Consider the following 20,198-nt stretch of genomic DNA (forward strand, 5'->3'; position numbering starts at 1 on the left):
TCAGATGTGTGAATATTTATGACTCGGTGGGTTCTGCAAATGCTTGTCTCTCAAACGCCATGATGCTCTGCAACAAGAAAACACAGCGTTATGAGGAATGAACAGGGAGAACTTTTAACATACAAATTTCCACTCATTCATGTGGAGAAAGTAACTAGGCAGCTAGAGGCTTTGATAGGCTCAATTTACTTCCCTCTCTGGGTCAGAACGAACAGTAAATCACACCTGGCAATGGTGATTAGAGGAACCCTGAGCAGTGCGATAAAAGGAGATCTCTTACCTGGGGCTTCCTCTAGCCCCCCCCCCCCCCCCCCCCCCTTAGACCCATCCGTGGTCCCACTGGCGGCTCTGGTAACCCGGCGACTTCAGCTAAAGTTGCAAGTCCTCACGCTGGTCGCTGTAAGCGCCTTGCACAGGATATTTACGGCCGGGGCCACCCACTTTAGCCAAAGTCACCGGATTACCGGAGCCACCAGCGGGACCATGGAAGGGACCAAGAAGATGCTGGGGGACCTCGCATGCTACGGGGGGCTATAGGACGCCCCAGGTAAGTCCAGATTTCCTTTTTATCGCACTGCTCAGTGTCCCTTTAAAGGGGCACTATGGCGAAACATTGTAAAATTTAAAATATGTGCATAGACAAATAAGTACTTTTTTTTTTTTTCCAGACTAAAATGAGCCATAAATTACCTTTCTCCTATGTTGCTGTCACTTATAGTAGGTAGTAGAAATCTGACAGAAGTGACAGGTTTTGGACTAGTCCATCTCTTCATGGGAGATTCTCAGCAAGGCTTTTATTTTTTATAAAGATATTCCCTAAAAAGGATTTAAACGATGATGCTCGCCAGCCTCCCTGCTCGCTACACAGTTTTTTGGCAGATGGACAGAGAGACTGCCATTTTCAAAGTGCTTTTGAAAATAAAAAAAACCCTGAGAATCCCCCATGAAGAGATGGACTAGTCCAAAACCTGTCGCTTCTGTCAGATTTCTACTACCTACTGTAAGTGACAGCAACATAGGAGAAAAGTAATTTATGGCTCCTCTTACTCTGGAAAAAAAAACTTACTTATTTGTTTGTTTTAAATGTTACAATTTTTCGCCATAATGCCCCTTTACGGAGATTGGACACCACATATAACTGAAAATTAGACACCGGAATAAATCTACAGCAAAGCTTCAGTAAATCGAACTGAGAGGAGTCAGCGTAGCAATAGGGGATGAAGAGATTGCGAAAGCACCAGGGCCCCGGGACCAGAGGAGCCCACCATGGGCCTTCCTTCATCCATCTTATTAGCTTTGCATTGGTGCTGTGCTGGTAGTGAACACCTCTATAAGTACCGTACATTGCATAGTGGTAAAGCATAGGTTTCCTTACTCTTAATGCTCCTTAGTTACGCTCCTTAGTAACTGATACAACACACGCAGGGGGGTATGGCAGTAACACCAATACCAGGATGAAATGTATAATCTATAATTCCTTCCTAAGGTTTAAGCTCACGGGAGGGTAAAAGTCGCCATTCATGAGTTGATGGGCATCTGATCGACCATCAGATATATTTCCCTCTGATCAGAGTATGATCCATTACCTGCCCACTCACTGCAGACAGATGTCTGAAATCTATTGGCAATCGTCCTAGTGAGGCCTCAGTCTGCCCCACGGTGTAATTCCCTCCGCTGTGGCCAATCGATACACGATGTTACGAGACAGGTGAGTACATACACTAGATTCTTAGTCAAGAGGGCAGAAAATGAATGGATTGGGCTCTGTGTGATCATGTGCAGCTGAATTATACCTGGGAGCAGATAATCATGCAGCTAAATGAATGAGCAAGCAAGAGTAGTCAGAAGGATAAATGTTTGATAAAAGTGGAGGATCCTTTTATATACGACTCCGGTACTTTATAGAAAACCTGTACTAAAATAAAAATTCCCTAGGGGGTACTCCCCTCGGTAGGGGGAAGCCTCAGGGTCCCAATGAGGCTTCCCCCTCCCCTGTAGCTGCAGCCAGTCCAGCGCTGGCTCCCCGAAGCGTCCCGCAATTCTCCCCTGACAAGCACCAATTTATTTACCTTGCCGGGACCCAGCACAGGCACAGTAGCGGGCGGCTCTTCCTTCGGGTGAGGCGGAAATAGCCGAACCTGATCATATCCACTCCACTGCACAGGCGCTAATGGACTCACGCTTGCGCAGTACAGCGGATCGATCGGGTTCCGCTTCTTCCGCCTTACCCGAAGGGAAATCCGCTAGTACGCCTGTGCTGGATCCCGGGAGGTAAATATTTACATTGTCGCACTTCGGGGGGCTGCAGCTGGACAACGGCGGGACAGAGAAGAACGGGGGAAGCCTCGTTAGAACCCAGAGGCTTCCCCCTCACTAGGTAAGTACCCCCCGGGGGACTTTTTCTTAATTACAGGTTTTCTTTAAAGCACACCTAAAGTGATAAGGATATGGAGGCCAACATGTTTAATTTTAACCACTTGACGACCAGGGGATTTTTCAGTGATCGATGCTGCGTGGGCTCTACAGCCCGCAGCACCGATCAGGAGTGAGCCAGGGAGATCAGACTACCCCCCCCCCCCCTTTTTTCCCCACTAGGGGGATGTCCTGCTGGGGGGGTCTGATCGCCGCCGGCTGCATTTGCTTAGCGGGGGGAGCTCTTCAAAGCCCCCCTCCGCAGCGTTCTCCTCCGTCTCGCCCGCTCCCTCTTTCTCCCTTCCCCTCTGAGCGGCGCAGGACGGATATCCATCCTGCGCCTGATAGGATAGGCTTCTGCCTATCAGATGCCGGCGATCCCCGGCCAATCAGAGGCCGGGGATCGCCAATCTACGTCACGGCGCTGCTGCGCAACAGCGCCGTATGATGTAAACAGCGGGGATTTCTTCCCCGCGTGTTTACATTTTGCCGGCGAGCCGCGATCGGCGGCTCTCCGGCTGTTCACGGAGACACCCTCCATGAACTGACATGGAGCGGCCGTTTCCATGGAAACCCTCAGACAACCAGTTTACACCAATCGGCGTTAGCTGGTCGTCAAGAGGTTAAACAATGCACATTGCCTGGCTGTCCTTCTGATCATCTGATACTTTTAGCCATAGCCCCTGAACAAGCATGCAGATCAGATGTTTCTGACAATAATCTGACTGGATTAGCTGCGTGTTTGTTTCAGGTGTGATGCAGCCAAAGAGATCAGCAGGACAGTTGGTATTGTTTAAAATGAAATAAATATGTCAGCCTCCATATTCCTTTCACCTGGAGTTTCCTTTTAAAGGGAACCTAAATCGAACAAAAAAAAAGCATGATTGAGGACGCACACGGCCGCACATACACAGTGGCCGCGACTCGCCCAGTCACCTGGCTGAAAGATGGGCGCTGTGGGGGACTGGAGCATCGTACAGTGACAGCCGGGGGAAGGGGGGCAGAAGACTGGTAGAAACCCCAGGTAGGCAGAGGTACTGTGGGGACTGGAGCATCGTACGGTGACAGCAGGGGGGGGCAGGAGACTGGTAGAAACCCCAGGTAGGCAGAGGTACTGTGAGGGACTGGAGCATCGTACGGTGACAGCAGGGGTGCAGGAGACTGGCAGAAACCCCAGGTAGGCAGAGGTACTGTGAGGGACTGGAGCATCGTACGGTGACAGCAGGGGTGCAGGAGACTGGCAGAAACCCCAGGTAGGCAGAGGTACTGTGAGGGACTGGAGCATCGTACGGTGACAGCAGGGGTGCAGGAGACTGGTAGAAACCCCAGGTAGTTAGAGGTACTGTGGGGACTGGAGCATCGTACGGTGACAGCAGGGGTGCAGGAGACTGGTAGAAACCCCAGGTAGTTAGAGGTACTGTGGGGACTGGAGCATCGTACAGTGACAGCAGGGGTGCAGGAGACTGGTAGAAACCCCAGGTAGGCAGGGGTACTTTTTTGGCCTATCTGGACTACTTTTAACCACTTCCTGCAAAGTGGACATTTATAAATTTACTATTTGTACACCTTTAGTGGAAATAGGACGTTAGGCAGAATGGACGTTTCTTCAAAGTGCGTTTGCGCCAAGGGAGCATGTGAACCTATACGAGTGTTTCAACCCTTCAGCCTGTGGCATGAGGTGGTTAAACCAGTATTGCAGACTCCCTTTCATGCCATACGTGTTGCTGGTGAATCTCACCTTAGCGTCTGGCAGGCAGGGCCCAAAGGCTTCCAGAAGAAGGTTCTCCTCCCGGACGGCCTTTTCGAAGTCTGCGTAAGACAACTTGCTATCATGATCATGGTCCTGTGGGAAAGGGAAAACATTTACATATACTTAAAGCCAATCAAAGAATCAGAGCCCAGCAGATATCGTCCTTCATTACACTGGGGGTTGCCATGTTATTCCTGAGAGGAAAAGGTGGAGATGCTGTAAAGTTCTCATTTTTCTGATTTAACGAAAGGAACTGATGTTTTTATTGGATTCTTTTTTTTTTTTTTCTTAGATTCTGATCTGTTAAATGATCAAGAAAATCATAACATTTAAAGTACATGTAAATGTATAAAAATAAGAAGTACATTTTTCACAGAATAAAATTACTTTTCTCCTATGTTGTTGTGACTTACAGTAGGTAGTAGAAATCTGACAAAATTGACAGATTTTAGACCAGCTCATCTCCTCACGGGGGATTCTTAGTGTTTTCTTTATTTTCAAAAGCACTCAATACATGGCAGTTGCTCCATCTAACTGCCAAAAAAGTATGTACCAAGCAGGGAGGCTGGCTAGCATATTTGTATAAATCCTTTTCAGGGAGTATCTTTATAATGTATAAAGACCATGCTGAAAATCCCTCATGAGGAAATGAGCTGGTCCAAAACCTGTCACTTCTGTCAGATTTCTACTACCTACTGTAAGTGACAGCAACATAGGAGAAAAGTAATTTATGGCTCATTTTACTCAGAAGAATGCACTTCTTATTTGTATGTGTTTACGTTTATTTTAAATTTTACACTTTTTTGAAACAGTGGTCCTTTAAAGTGTGAAGTGAGAGTGATATGGTGGCTGCCATCTTGACCTGACGAAGCGCTATATATACAGATGACACAAAACAGCTGTTGGCCTTCCCACTGCCTGCACCTCTTTCTATCATATGTGGTACTGTTACCTGCTACTGGCTTCATACATTTTGCAATAAAGTTAAAGGAGTCATCAGGGTAAAAATTAATAAAATAAGTGGTACTTACCGGGGGCTTCCTCCAGCCCCAAGCTCCCAGCACGTCCCTTGCTGCAGCTCTGCAGTCAGCCGTTCGCCCTAGCTCCGTTCCAGTCCTCGGCGATGACGTCAGGGCGACCTCCAGGTCAGCCTGTACTGCGCCTCTGCGATCGGCGCTGTCAATCACCGCCACGTGGGCCGGTGCAGACTGCGCAGGCAGAACTACTGTGCCTGTGCAGTGCACTCCGGCCCACGTGGCGGTGATTGACAGCGCCGATCGCACAGGCGCACTACAGGCTGACCTGGAGGTCGCCCTGACGTCATCGCCGAGGACTGGAACGGAGCTAGGGCGAACGGCTGCGGGCAGAGCTGCGGCGAGGGACGTGCTGGGAGCTTGGGGCTGGAGGAAGCCCCCGGTAAGTATCACTTATTTTATTAAGTTTCCCTGATGACTCATTTAAAGTTTTAGCTGGATGTGGGCTGTGCTTAAAGAGAACCAGAGATGAAGCACCCTCTTGTATTTTACCTTATATATCAGTGGGAACATGACAGTAAACACCTAATCTGCTCTTTGTTTCATTGTTCTCTGTGTAATCTGACTGTTATCACGTCTGATAAGAATCCCCGACTGAGAAGTCAGGCTGCTCCGTCTAGCTTTGCTACAGAAAGATTATAGCTAAGTCTGTCTTCTGTGGTGTTATTTCAAGCCCAAGCCTGCCCCCTTGTGGCTTTGCTATAATGACTCAGCAATAATCATTCCCAGCAAAGCCAGATTTAATTGCTCAGTCTGGGATTCTTGTGACTGCTGTTAACAGACACTTTTAGCAGTGAGGAGGAAACAGAGAGCATGGTAAGTGTTTTCTCTAATGTTCTTACTGATATACATGGTAAAATACACAAGGGTGCTTCCTCTCTGGTTCCCTTTAAAAGGAAATAAATATGGCAGCCTCCATATCCCTTTCACTTCAAGTTCCCTTTAAGTCTCATTTGTAATACCAGTGATTGTTGCTTGGGTAGTAAGGCTGCCTATTAGGCAGCTCTACCATCAATAGCACCGGTGTTCCGGGTTTAAAGGGGAACTGAAGTGAGAGGTATACGGAGGCTGCCATATTTATTTCCTTTTAATCAATACCAGTTGCCTGGCAGCCTTGCTGGTCTATTTCTCTGCAGTAGTATCTGAATAACACCAGAAACAAGCATGCAGCTAGTCTTGTCAGATCTGACTTTAAAGTCTGAAACACCTGATCTGCTGCATGCTTGTTCAGGGGCTATGGCTAATAGTATTAGAGGCAGAAGATCAGCAGGGCTGCCAGGCAACTGGTATTGCTTAAAACGAAATAAACATAGCAGCCTCCATATACCTCTCTCTTCAGTTCCCCTTTAATCCACAGCCAAGGTTTGCATGGGTTTCCTCCATGCACTATGGTTTGTTCTCGCATCCAGAAAGCATAATGTTAGGTTGTCTGGCTCCTCCCAAATCGAGTACATTTGAAATCGGCGCCGGGAGACTTGGGCGCAGGATACAGCCGATATATGGCTGATCCTGCTGCTGCACAAGTCCCGGTCGTGTTAATTACTATTCCCCCTCCAGGCCGCCATGGATAGTGGGGGAATGAAATAATTCGGCTTCCAGGCCGAATTATTATGTTTTTAACCTTCCTGGCGGTAAGCCCGAACTGAGTTCGGGCTATGCCGCCGGAAGGCACCGCTCAGGCCCCGCTGGGCCGATTTGCATAATTTTTTTTTTGCTGCACGCAGCTAGCACTTTGCTAGCTGCGTGCAGTGCCCGATCGCCGTCGCTACCCGCCGATCCGCCGCAATTCCTCTCGCCGCGGCCGCCCCCCCCCCCCCAGACCCCGTGCGCTGCCTGGCCAATCAGTGCCAGGCAGCGCTATGGGGCAGATCGGAGTCCCCTCTGACGTCACGACGTCGATGACGTCGGTGACGTCATCCCGCCCGTCGCCATGGCGACGGGGGAAGCCCTCCAGGAGATCCCGTTCTTTCAACGGGATCTCCGGATCTCCGATCGCCGGCGGCGATCGGAGGGGCTGGGGGGATGCCGCTGAGCAGCGGCTATCATGTAGCGAGACTTTGTCTCGCTACATGAAAAAAAAAAAAAAAAAATTTAAAAAAAAAGATTTGCTGCCCCCTGGCGATTTTTTTGCAAACCGCCAGGAGGGTTAAGCAACTTCGGGTCTGTCTTCTGACGGAGCCGACGTTACTCACTGAGCCCCGCTATAGACTGATTCCCATTACAGTCTATGGCGGCGCTGGTTGCGCCCAAATCTAGCCCAAATCAGACTTCATGTATAGTAGGGATATTAGACTAGGAGTATGTTAGAGACATTCGATTGTGAGCTCCTCTGAGGACAGTCAGCAATATGAAATATTCAGTGTACTCTGTAGATGACATTATTCATTCAATAGCTGATATTCCTGCATATCAGGCAGTTTGTTTTTCTTACTGCACGGTAGGAACAAGCATTTGGGCCTTACATAAAGCACTGACTTGTATGAGTAGAAACTGCACATTTTTTAGAATGTATCTAGACTTTTTGAGAGCTCGTTCACACTGGAGGCGGTTTTGGATTTTTTTTAAGCGCCTGCGATTTTTCAAAATCGTCCTGAAAGCGCGTACATTATGTTATCCTATGCGCTAGTTCAGATTAGGGCGATCCGATTTTCGGGGCAATTTTGCTACAATGGAAGGTATAGGAAAAGCGCAAAACGCTCACAAAATCGCTCTGCACATCGATTGCGTTTTTAAGAATAAATACATTGTATTTATTCTTTTCTGGATCAAAGAGTTCACTTCCTGACTGAGGTCAGGAAGTTAAATACGGAATCGCTCTGCAAAAACGCTTACCAAAAATGTCCAACGAACAGAAATGGCAGGGAAGGGGAAAAAATTGCTTCAAAAAACGTCCAACGCGAATATGATCAGAACGCAATGTGAAAGAGGACCAACTGCTTACCATCTTTTTTAGCGTTATCTCCACAAGGTCCTTTATCCCCTCATCTGGATCCTCCTCTGTCGGTTGCTTGAGAAGACTGTTTTTCAGCATATGAAACATCTCCTCTCTGGAAATGTAGCCATCGCTGTTCAGGTCATATACCTCAAAGCAATCTATAAAAAAAAGCAGACGTAACTCCAGACAAAAGTAGAAATGCATCTGGGTTAGTCCTCCAGGCTTATATCAGACATGCCTGTAAAAATGAATATAAGACTATGACTATGGTAGGGTTAGATTGTGAGCTCCTCTGAGGACAGTAAGTGACATGACTATGTACTCTGTAATGTGCTGCAGAAGTTGTCAGTTCTATATAAACACATAATAATAATATGGTGGGACATATAACTATGGTAGGATAAGTTTGTGAGCTCCACTTAGGATAGTCAGTGACATGGCTATGTACTCTGTAAAGTGCTGCAGATGTCAATGCTATATAAATACACAATAATAATATGGCAGGACATTAGACTATGATGACTATGGTAGGATTAGATTGTGAGCTCCTCTGAGGACAGTCAGTGACATGACTATGTACTCTGTAAAGTGCTGCAGAAGTTGTCAGTGCTATATAAATACATAAGAATATTATGGTAGGATTAGATTGTGAGACGATCAGACGATTTATGGGCAGATTGACCAAGAGACAGCTCTCTCTCTGATCGAATCTGATTGGAGAAAGATCTGTTGCCTGCCCATACACTACAGACCAATTTCTGATCAATTTTGTGCTAAAATCGATCTGGAATTAGCCTTGTGACTCCGCCTCGCCAATCCAACGCTGTCCCCCAACGGTCAATGTACCTCCCCGGAGCCCACTACACTATACATAACCTGTCAGCATCTGCCGCTGGCCTCGGGATCCGTCCATACACATGCTCGCCCTGGTTGCCGGAGCGATGTGGGTGCTTGTGTAACACATACGCGCACACATGAACGCCGGCAACCATGTGGGGCACGTGTATGGACAGATCAGGAAGCTAGTAGCGGATGTGGACAGGTAATGTATAATGCACGGGGGGGGGGGGGGGGTAATGGAGGCATATTGACCATTGGGGGGGCAGCGTTGGGGGTTTCCTCGCTGCGATATTGTTCACAATGTTACTCGCCTTTACCGTTGCACATCCGACTAACCACAATGGCTCGACATCTTGTAGCATGTCCGACCACTTAATGCGACTAATTTTGGCCCAAAATTGGTCGCATTGTCGATCAGGCATGCACTTGGCGGTTCTGATTTTCATCTGATTCAATTATTATAATTGAATTGGATGGTCGATCGGCTGCCAAGTCACCTGATGTATGGCCACCTTTACTGACCCCCTCCTACACTGCGCCCTGAGGCTGGAGCCTCTCTCGCCTCAGCCCGACCCTGCTCTGTACATATCGTAACACGGGGGGGGGGGGGGGGGGGGGGTTATGGGCAGTGTTCCTACAGAATGCCTGTAACCTCTGATATTAGGTAAGGCGTATCTAGCAGGTCTGCAGGCTGCCGATGTCTGTGCTGCCCCGGCCGAGGATTACTTCTGCCTTTACTCACATTTTATCTTCTCATCCAGAGTCCCCCGCAGGAACACCGACAGCCCTTCAATCCACTCTGTCACGCTAATGTAACTATCGTTGTCTTTGTCAAACCCGCGAAAAACTGCAACAAGAAAACAAAAGTCTTCATCCACAAGCAGAAGAGACCAGAATATGTAGCAAAAAGATACAAGTGTTTATTTATTATAGCCAATGTTTGGGATCATTTGTATCGAATATGTTGCACTTGTGATCAGCCCAGCTTGTACAGGGTGGCACACGAAAGACTAGCCTGTCACGTACCCCAGTATATGGGCAAACTCCGGCAGCCAGGAACCTGTCACATGCACCAGTATACAGGCAGACTCTGGAGGCCAGGAACCTGTCACATGCACCAGTATACAGGCAGACTCCGGGGGCCGGGAGCCTGTCACGTGCACCAGTATACAGGCAGACTCCAGCAGCCGGGAGCCTGTCACGTGCTCCAGTATACAGGCAGACTCCGGCAGCCGGGAGCCTGTCACGTGCTCCAGTATACAGGCAGACTCTGGCAGCCGGGAGCCTGTCACATGCACCAGTATACAGGCAGACTCCGGGGGCGGGAACCTGTCACATGCACCAGTATACAGGCAGACTCCGGCAGCTGGGAGCCTGTCACGTGCACCAGTATACAGGCAGACTCCAGCAGCCAGGAACCTGTCACGTGCACCAGTATACAGGCAGACTCCGGCAGCCAGGAACCTGTCACATGCACCAGTATACAGGCAGACTCTGGAGGCCAGGAACCTGTCACGTGCTCCAGTATACAGGCAGACTCTGGAGGCCAGGAACCTGTCACGTGCTCCAGTATACAGGCAGACTCCGGCAGCCGGGAGCCTGTCACATGCACCAGTATACAGGCAGACTCCGGCAGCTGGGAACCTGTCACATGCACCAGTATACAGGCAGACTCCGGTGGCCGGGAGCCTGTCACGTGCTCCATTATACAGGCAGACTCCGGCAGCTGGGAGCCTGTCACGTGCACCAATATACAGGCAGACTCGGGCCATGCAACAGTATACAGGCAGACTCCAGCAGCCAGGAGCCTGTCACGTGCACCAGTATACAGGCAGACTCCGGTGGCCGGGAGCCTGTCACGTGCTCCATTATACAGGCAGACTCCGGCAGCTGGGAGCCTGTCACGTGCACCAATATACAGGCAGACTCGGGCCATGCAACAGTATACAGGCAGACTCCAGCAGCTGGGAGCCTGTCACGTGCTCCAGTATACAGGCAGACTCCAGCAGCCGGGAGCCTGTCACGTGCACCAGTATACAGGCAGACTCCAGCAGCCGGGAGCCTGTCACGTGTACCAGTACAGGCAGACTCCAGCAGCTGGGAGCCTGTCACGTGCACCAGTACAGGCAGACTCCAGCAGCCGGGAGCCTGTCACGTGCACCAGTATACAGGCAGACTCCAGCAGCCAGGAGCCTGTCACGTGCACCAGTACAGGCAGACTCCAGCAGCTGGGAGCCTGTCACGTGCACCAGTATACAGGCAGACTCCGGCAGCTGGGAGCCTGTCACGTGCACCAGTATACAGGCAGACTCCGGCAGCTGGGAGCCTGTCACGTGCACCAGTATACAGGCAGACTCCAGCAGCCAGGAACCTGTCACGTGCACCAGTATACAGGCAGACTCCGGCAGCTGGGAGCCTGTCACGTGCACCAGTATACAGGCAGACTCCAGCAGCTGGGAGCCTGTCACTTGCACCAGTATACAGGCAGACTCCAGCGGCCGGGAGCCTGTTACGTGCTACAGTATACAGGCAGACTCCGGCAGCTGGGAGCCTGTCACATGCGCCAGTATACAGGCAGACTCCGGCAGCTGGAAGCCTGTCACGTGCACCAGTGTACAGGCAGACTCTGGAGGCCAGGAACCTGTCACATGCACCAGTATACAGGCAGACTCCGGGGGCCGGGAACCTGTCACGTGCACCAGTATACAGGCAGACTCCAGCAGCCGGGAGCCTGTCACGTGCTCCAGTATACAGGCAGACTCCGGCAGCCGGGAGCCTGTCACGTGCTCCAGTATACAGGCAGACTCTGGCAGCCGGGAGCCTGTCACATGCACCAGTATACAGGCAGACTCCGGGGGCGGGAACCTGTCACATGCACCAGTATACAGGCAGACTCCGGCAGCTGGGAGCCTGTCACGTGCACCAGTATACAGGCAGACTCCAGCAGCCAGGAACCTGTCACGTGCACCAGTATACAGGCAGACTCCGGCAGCCAGGAACCTGTCACATGCACCAGTATACAGGCAGACTCTGGAGGCCAGGAACCTGTCACGTGCTCCAGTATACAGGCAGACTCTGGAGGCCAGGAACCTGTCACGTGCTCCAGTATACAGGCAGACTCCGGCAGCCGGGAGCCTGTCACATGCACCAGTATACAGGCAGACTACGGCAGCTGGGAACCTGTCACATGCACCAGTATACAGGCAGACTCCGGCAGCCAGGAGCCTGTCACGTGCACCAGTATACAGGCAGACTCCAGCAGCCGGGAGCCTGTCACGTGCACCAGTATACAGGCAGACTCCAGCAGCCGGGAGCCTGTCACGTGTACCAGTACAGGCAGACTCCAGCAGCTGGGAGCCTGTCACGTGCACCAGTACAGGCAGACTCCAGCAGCCGGGAGCCTGTCACGTGCACCAGTATACAGGCAGACTCCAGCAGCCAGGAGCCTGTCACGTGCACCAGTACAGGCAGACTCCAGCAGCTGGGAGCCTGTCACGTGCTCCAGTATACAGGCAGACTCCAGCAGCCGGGAGCCTGTCACGTGCACCAGTATACAGGCAGACTCCAGCAGCCGGGAGCCTGTCACGTGTACCAGTACAGGCAGACTCCAGCAGCTGGGAGCCTGTCACGTGCACCAGTACAGGCAGACTCCAGCAGCCGGGAGCCTGTCACGTGCACCAGTATACAGGCAGACTCCAGCAGCCAGGAGCCTGTCACGTGCACCAGTACAGGCAGACTGCAGCAGCTGGGAGCCTGTCACGTGCACCAGTATACAGGCAGACTCCGGCAGCTGGGAGCCTGTCACGTGCACCAGTATACAGGCAGACTCCAGCAGCTGGGAGCCTGTCACTTGCACCAGTATACAGGCAGACTCCGGCGGCCGGGAGCCTGTTACGTGCTACAGTATACAGGCAGACTCCGGCAGCTGGGAGCCTGTCACATGCGCCAGTATACAGGCAGACTCCGGCAGCTGGAAGCCTGTCACGTGCACCAGTGTCCATGCAGACTCCGGCGGCCGGGAGCCTGTCCTGTGCTCCAGTATACAGGCAGTTTCAGGCAGCCGGGAGCCTGTCACGTGCTCCAGTATACAGGCAGACTCCAGCGTCCGGGAGCCTGTCACATACTCCAGTATACAGGCAGACTCCGGCAGCTGGTAGCCTGTCACGTGCACCAGTATCCGGGCAGACTCCGGCGGCCGGGAGCCTGTCCTGTGCTCCAGTATACAGGCAGACTCCGGCAGCCGGGAGCCTGTAACATGCTCCAGTATACAGGCAGACTCCGGCAGCCAGGAGCCTGTCACGTGCACCAGTATTAGAGGCAGACTCCAGCAGCTGGGAGCCTGTCACGTGCACCAGTATACAGGCAGACTCCGGCAGCTGGGAGCCTGTCACATGCGCCAGTATACAGGCAGACTCCGGCGGCCATGAGCCTGTCACGTGCTCCAGTATACAGGCAGACTCCGGCAGCCGGGAGCCTGTCACGTGCACCAGTATACAGGCAGACTCCGGCAGCTGGGAGCCTGTCACATGCGCCAGTATACAGGCAGACTCCGGTGGCCATGAGCCTGTCACGTGCACCAGTATACAGGCAGACTCCGGCAGCCAGGAGCCTGTCACGTGCTCCAGTATTACAGGCAGACTCCGGCAGCCAGGAGCCTGTCACGTGCTCCAGTATTACAGGCAGACTCCAGCAGCTGGGAGCCTGTCACGTGCACCAATATACAGGCAGACTCCGGCAGCTGGGAGCCTGTCATGTGCACCAGTATACAGGCAGACTCCGGCAGCTGGGAGCCTGTCACGTGCACCAGTATACAGGCAGACTCCAGCAGCTGGGAGCCTGTCACTTGCACCAGTATACAGGCAGACTCCGGCGGCCGGGAGCCTGTCACGTGCTACGGTATACAGGCAGACTCCGGCAGCTGGGAGCCTGTCACGTGCACCAGTACAGGCAGACTCCAGCAGCTGTGAGCCTGTCACGTGCACCAGTATACAGGCAGACTCCAGAGGCCGGGAGCCTGTCACGTGCACCAGTACAGGCAGACTCCAGCAGCGGGGAGCCTGTCACGTGCACCAGTATACAGGCAGACTCCGGCAGCTGGGAGCCTGTCACGTGCACCAGTATACAGGCAGACTCCGGCAGCTGGGAACCTGTCACGTGCACCAGTATACAGGCAGACTCCAGCAGCTGAGAGCCTGTCACGTGCACCAGTATACAGGCAGACTCCAGCAGCTGGGAGCCTGTCACTTGCACCAGTATACAGGCAGACTCCGGCGGCCGGGAGCCTGTCACGTGCTACAGTATACAGGCAGACTCCGGCAGCTGGGAGCCTGTCACATGCACCAGTATACAGGCAGACTCCGGCAGCTGGAAGCCTGTCACGTGCACCAGTGTCCAGGCAGGCTCCGGCGGCCAGGAGCCTGTCCTGTGCTCCAGTATACAGGCAGACTCCGGCAGCCGGGAGCCTGTAGCGTGCTCCAGTATACAGGCAAACTCCGGCAGCTGGGAGCCTGTCACGTGCACCAGTATACAGGCAGACTCCAGCGGCTGGGAGCCTGTCACGTGCACCAATATACAGGCAGACTCCGGCAGCTGGGAGCCTGTCATGTGCACCAATATACAGGCAGACTCGGGCCGTGCACCAGTATACAGGCAGACTCCAGCAGCTGGGAGCCTGTCACGTGCTCCAGTATACAAGCAGACTCCGGCAGCTGCAAGCCTGTCAAGTGCGCCAGTATACAGGCAAACTCCAGCCTGTCACGTGCGCCAGTATACAGGCAGACTCCAGCAGCCGGGAGCCTGTCACATGCACCAGTATACAGGCAGACTCCAGCAGCCGGGAGGCTTTCATGTGCACCAGTATACAGGCAGACTCCAGCAGCCGGGAGCCTGTCACGTGCACCAGTATACAGGCAGACTCCAGCAGCCGGGGGCCTGTCACGTGCACCAGTATACAGGCAGACTCCAGCAGCCGGGAGCCTGTCACGTGCACCAGTATACAGGCAGACTCCAGCAGCTGGGAGCCTGTCACGTGCGCCAGTATACAAGCAGACTCCAGAGGCCGGGAGCCTGTCACGTGCACCAGTATACAGGCAGACTCCAGCAGCCGGGAGCCTGTCACGTGCACCAGTATACAGGCAGACTCCAGCAGCCGGAAGCCTGTCACGTGCACCAGTATACAGGCAGACTCCAGCAGCCGGGAGCCTGTCACGTGCACCAGTATACAGGCAGACTCCGGCAGCCGGGAGCCTGTCACCTGCACCAGTATACAGGCAGACTCCGGCAGCTGGGAGCCTGTCACGTGCTCCAGTATACAGGCAGACTCCGGCAGCCGGGAGCCTGTCACGTACACCAGTATACAGGCAGACTCTGGAGGCCAGGAACCTGTCACGTGCACCAGTATACAGGCAGACTCTGGAGGCCAGGAACCTGTCACATGCACCAGTATACAGGCAGACTCCGGCAGCTAGGAGCCTGTCACGTGCACCAGTATACAGGCAGACTCCGGCAGCCAGGAGCCTGTCACGTGCACCAGTATACAGGCAGACTCCAGCAGCCGGGAGCCTGTCACGTGCACCAGTATACAGGCAGACTCCGGCCAATGGGAGCCTGTCACATGCACCAGTATACAGGCAGACTCCGGCAGCCGGGAGCCTGTCACGTGCACCAGTATACAGGCAGACTCTGGCAGCCGGGAGCCTGTCACGTGCATCAGTATACAGGCAGACTCCGGCAGCCGGGAGCCTGCCACGTGCACCAGTATACAGGCAGACTCCATTGGCCGGGAGCTTGTCACGTGCACTAGTACAGGCAGACTCCAGCAGCTGGGAGCCTGTCACGTGCACCAGTATACAGGCAGACTCCGGCAGCCGGGAGCCTGTCACGTGCACCAGTACAGGCAGACTCCAGCAGCCAGGAGCCTGTCACGTGCTCCAGTATACAGGCAGACTCCGGCAGCCGGGAGCCTGTCACGTGCACCAGTATACAGGCAGACTCCAGCAGCTGGGAGCCTGTCACGTGCACCAGTATACAGGCAGACTCCATTGGCCGGGAGCCTGTCACGTGCACCAGTACAGGCAGACTCCAGCAGCTGGGAGCCTGTCACGTGCATCAGTATACAGGCAGACTCCATTGGCCGGGAGCCTGTCACGTGCACCAGTACAGGCAGACTCCGGCAGCTGGGAGCCTGTCACGTGCACCAGTATACATGCAGACTCCGGCAGCTGGGAGCCTGTCACGTGCACCAGTACAGGCAGACTCCAGCAGCCAGGAGCCTGTCACGTGCTCCAGTATACAGGCAGACTCCAGCAGCTGGGAGCCTGTCACGTGCACCAGTATACAGGCAGACTCCGGCAGCTGGGAGCCTGTCACGTGCTCCAGTATACAGGCAGACTCCAGCAGCTGGGAGCCTGTCACGTGCACCAGTATACAGGCAGACTCCGGCAGCTGGGAGCCTGTCACGTGCACCAGTATACAGGCAGACTCCAGCGGCCGGGAGCCTGTCACATGCGCCAGTATACAGGCAGACTTCATTGGCCGGTCCCCGTGCACCTCTCCCTACTGTGTGTGTGGTCTATGGCTTATGAAGCCTGTTTCGCCTGCATCTGTCATATACCCAGACCCAGATGAACAGATACAGGCGAAATAGACTTTACGTCAGAGATGACAAACGCAGGCAGGATCTGGGCCGGTGTTTCGTGCACCATCCTGTATAAGCCCCGGCTCACACTACGAGCCAAGGAAAATCACAGACGGGAACTCAACAGACATGTCAATGGTTTCTATATTAAACATGGCACGAGATTAACCCCTTCTGTGCCGCAGGAAATCTGGACGCAGGGCAAAGCCGAAAAACAGCTCACCTGTTCCTGGAAAAGTCCCGGCAGCATTCATTACTATTCCTCCTCCAGGTCGCCATGGACACCGGGGGTAATATGTAATTCGGCCGCCAGCTATTGGTATTGTTTTCTAAAGTAATTTGGGCTCCGTCTTTTGACGGCGCCCAAATTACTATCTGAGTGCCACTATAGCCGTATTTCACATTAGGGCCTATGACGGCTCATGGTGCACCCATATTTCCTGGCGCCATTTTGGTCTGTTTCTCCCCTGAGGACCCTGCAGTATTGGCAGTGGAGAGCAATCACCTGTTCCCCCCCCCCCCCCCCGACCTGTGTCCGGTCTCCATCCCTGCTGGCCGAGGGAACACCTACCAAACGCACTCCATATTCCAGGTTTTCTTGTGGATACTACCGGTAGTTTCTCGTGCAGAGATCGGTTATCTACCAAACTTCTTTGAACATCAATAGCGATGTCTGTGAGTTCAACCCAATGGGGTTATTGCACGAAAACGCAGTAATACTGCTGTGCCCAGAGATCGCATGACACTATTACTGGCACTATGTAATGCGAGTTACACTATAAGTGCTTCATGCGGTACTTGACTGTTGCTATGGTAATGTGCACTACTAATGAGCGTTCCCATTGGTAGTGCATTACCTTGCACGGTAGTCAAGTTGTGCTGATAGCGTAACTTGTGGTACACAGTGCTGTTAGTAAGGGTAATCTTGATGTGCATTGTCTTTGCATTGCAATATTACTGCGCTCTCATGCATCAGGTCCCGTGGCCATATGCAATCAACTGAGTTTTCTCCTAGGTGATATTTTTAAACTTGTCAATAAAATGCCTCTTAAAGCGGAACTGTAAATTCGTTAAAAGCAAACAGTTTCACTTACCTGGGGCTTCCCCAAGCCCCCAGCAGCCGTCCTGTCCCGTGCCGGTCCTGCCCGAGCTTCCGTTCTCCCGCGCTAGCTACTTTCATTACCGCCGACTTGCAACCCCGCCTGCACGCCCCGGGCAATGTGACGCTTTCTTCGCGTTCCCACCCGCTATAGCTGCTCTAGCGGGTGGGAACGCGAAGAAAGCGTCGCCTTGCCCGGGGCACGCAGGCGCAGTTGCCGTTGACTTGTAAATCGGCGGTAATGAAAGTAGCTCGCGCGGGAGAATGGAGGCTCGGGCAGGACCGGCACGGGACAGGACGGCTGCCGGGGGCTTCAGGAAGCTCCAGGTAAGTGAAACTGTTTGCTTTTAACGAATCTACAGTTCTGCTTTCAGCTCCCAGAAAGCAAGAAAATACTCAAAATAATTTTGATTACTTTTGATTTACTTTTTCACATACTTTTTCAGTTGAAAAGTGCTGGAAAGTTATTTTAAATAGAAGATGAAAAATTATCTCCTAGGAGAAAACTCAGGAGGAAAATTCTATTGCATCAGGCCCCACGTCTGTTACTTCTGTGGGTCACTAATAAAATGTTACCGTCCTCCACAGAGGGCATTAGTCCAGTGCGGTGGACCCATAACTCACCCCTGTCCATGATCATGTCATCCGTCATGGTGAAGGTGTTGTGCAGGATGTTCCGGAAGGTGTTCCTGTCTATCCCTCCCCTGGTGTTTGGATCTATCGGCCTTCCCACTATGGTGTTGTACAGTCGGATGAGACATTCCACTTCATTCTTGGTGACTGCAAGAAGCACAAAAAACAAACACCATTCACATGCAATATTACAACACATTGTAGTCCAGAGGTGAAGCAATAAGAGAGAAGGGCCCTAAATGGGCCCCTCAGTTCTAAGGGTCCTGGTGAGGTTGCAACACTGCATCCCTAGAACTGAGGGGTCAATTTGGGGCCCTCCTCCAGTCTCTGCATTAGTGCTGTTTGGTAATGATCCCCTCTACTATATGTACTATGAATATTGGTTATCTTTAACCAACCATTTCCTTATCTCTGCTTAGGGCACATTTTGTCCAATAAAAAAATCACCACTGCAAATGGAACTCCGATGCGGTTTTCCGCTGTTTACACTGAGCGATTTTGGGGCAATTTTCAATCAGCAGTCATTAATTTTTGCATTTCAATTGCCAATTACAGACAATGACACTTAGCGTGCATTTTTTCTTGCTCTCCCATGCCATGGATTTGAGCACAAACAGTAAACCTTTTATGATGGGTGCAAGAGGTTTTATACTTACCTGGGGGCTTCTTCCAGCCCTGTTCTCCCCTTGCACTAGCGGAGAGGTGAGGCTTTACTGAGTATAGGCAGAGAGAAGGGACACTTATACACAGCGGTGGCACTAGGACAATTTCCAATAGATTTCATGGTAAAATATATTGGAAATGTGCAGTGTGTGGCCAGGCAATAGATCCCTTTCTGATCAGAGAAAGATCCATCTATCTAAAGGTGCCCATTATCGGTACCATTTTTTTATCAGATGCAATCTTTCGACGCACTATTTACGATCTGACTGCACAGAAAACTGTGCAGCATGATGAAAACCGATTCTATGGTCGATTAGAACAGAAAAGTTAACCAATCCTAAAGTTGGATTTTACGATCGTATCTGAAGATAGACAATGCCCTAATTGGTCCATTTATGGGAACAATCGATAATTAAATTGCAATTACTTACGATCATAAATAGTGCGTGGAAAGATCACATCTGATGGAAAAATGTTACATTATATTGTATTGTACATGTATGGCAAGCTTAAACTTTTGTAGCAGATAACAAAATGAACAAAGAAATGTGTAGGCCATTTTTGGTAATATTAATAAAATAATTATTCCAGCATTTACAAACACAGTAATTAAAGTAATGACAATTGTGATGATAATGGCAATAATAAGTGTTGTTTCAATAGACATCATGCCAATACCAAAAACAAAGCTCATTAATTAAAATAGATAATAGATGCTGGTAATGGGAGTAAGTGGGAGGTGTCTCTGGGGAGAGGATAGTTACAGTGCCGGCTGGATTTGCTCAGGCTCTCGGCCAGGCTCTGCAGCGTCTTGCGGTTCAGCACGGGCCCCGGCTGCGCCATTGATCCGCTTCTGCGTCCGGAATGTGTCCCAGCAGCACGCGGGACCCACAACAAGCCGTTACTATGGCCACGATGCCTGCCCGCCAATCAGCTACGCCTCTGCCGTGACATCACCTGTCTCTGGAAGGGAGAAGCTGCTGAAATGGGTGGAGACTGCAGTTTACGTACAACGATCATCCCATTGGCTGACCAGAGTGATGCTCCTGCTGTATCCTATTGCCTGCCTGCAGTGTTGCCCAGCAACGGGTGCTCTGTATCCTGGGCTACCCATTACATTTGTCACACCAGCAATTTAAACCTGTGAGGGGTATAAAGAGCAAAGCTCATACTTACCTCAGTAGAGAGAAGCCTCA

General features: G+C 51.9%; 1 protein-coding gene across 1 annotated transcript; it reads right to left on the reverse strand.

Annotated features, from left to right (window-relative positions):
- CLXN (calaxin) lies at window positions 1-19,886 on the reverse strand. The gene is made up of 6 exons (XM_068238558.1): window positions 19,767-19,886; window positions 18,331-18,486; window positions 9,714-9,818; window positions 8,138-8,289; window positions 4,151-4,255; window positions 1-67 (listed from the first exon to the last, which is right to left on the reverse strand). Exons 1-6 carry the CDS (start codon window positions 19,843-19,845, stop codon window positions 17-19), a joined length of 648 nt encoding a protein of 215 aa, XP_068094659.1. The 5' UTR covers window positions 19,846-19,886; the 3' UTR covers window positions 1-16.
- Window positions 19,887-20,198: the final 312 nt, after the last annotated feature.

The sequence above is a fragment of the Hyperolius riggenbachi genome, chromosome 5, assembly GCF_040937935.1.
Source record: "Hyperolius riggenbachi isolate aHypRig1 chromosome 5, aHypRig1.pri, whole genome shotgun sequence".
Taxonomy (NCBI): Eukaryota; Metazoa; Chordata; class Amphibia; order Anura; family Hyperoliidae; genus Hyperolius; species Hyperolius riggenbachi.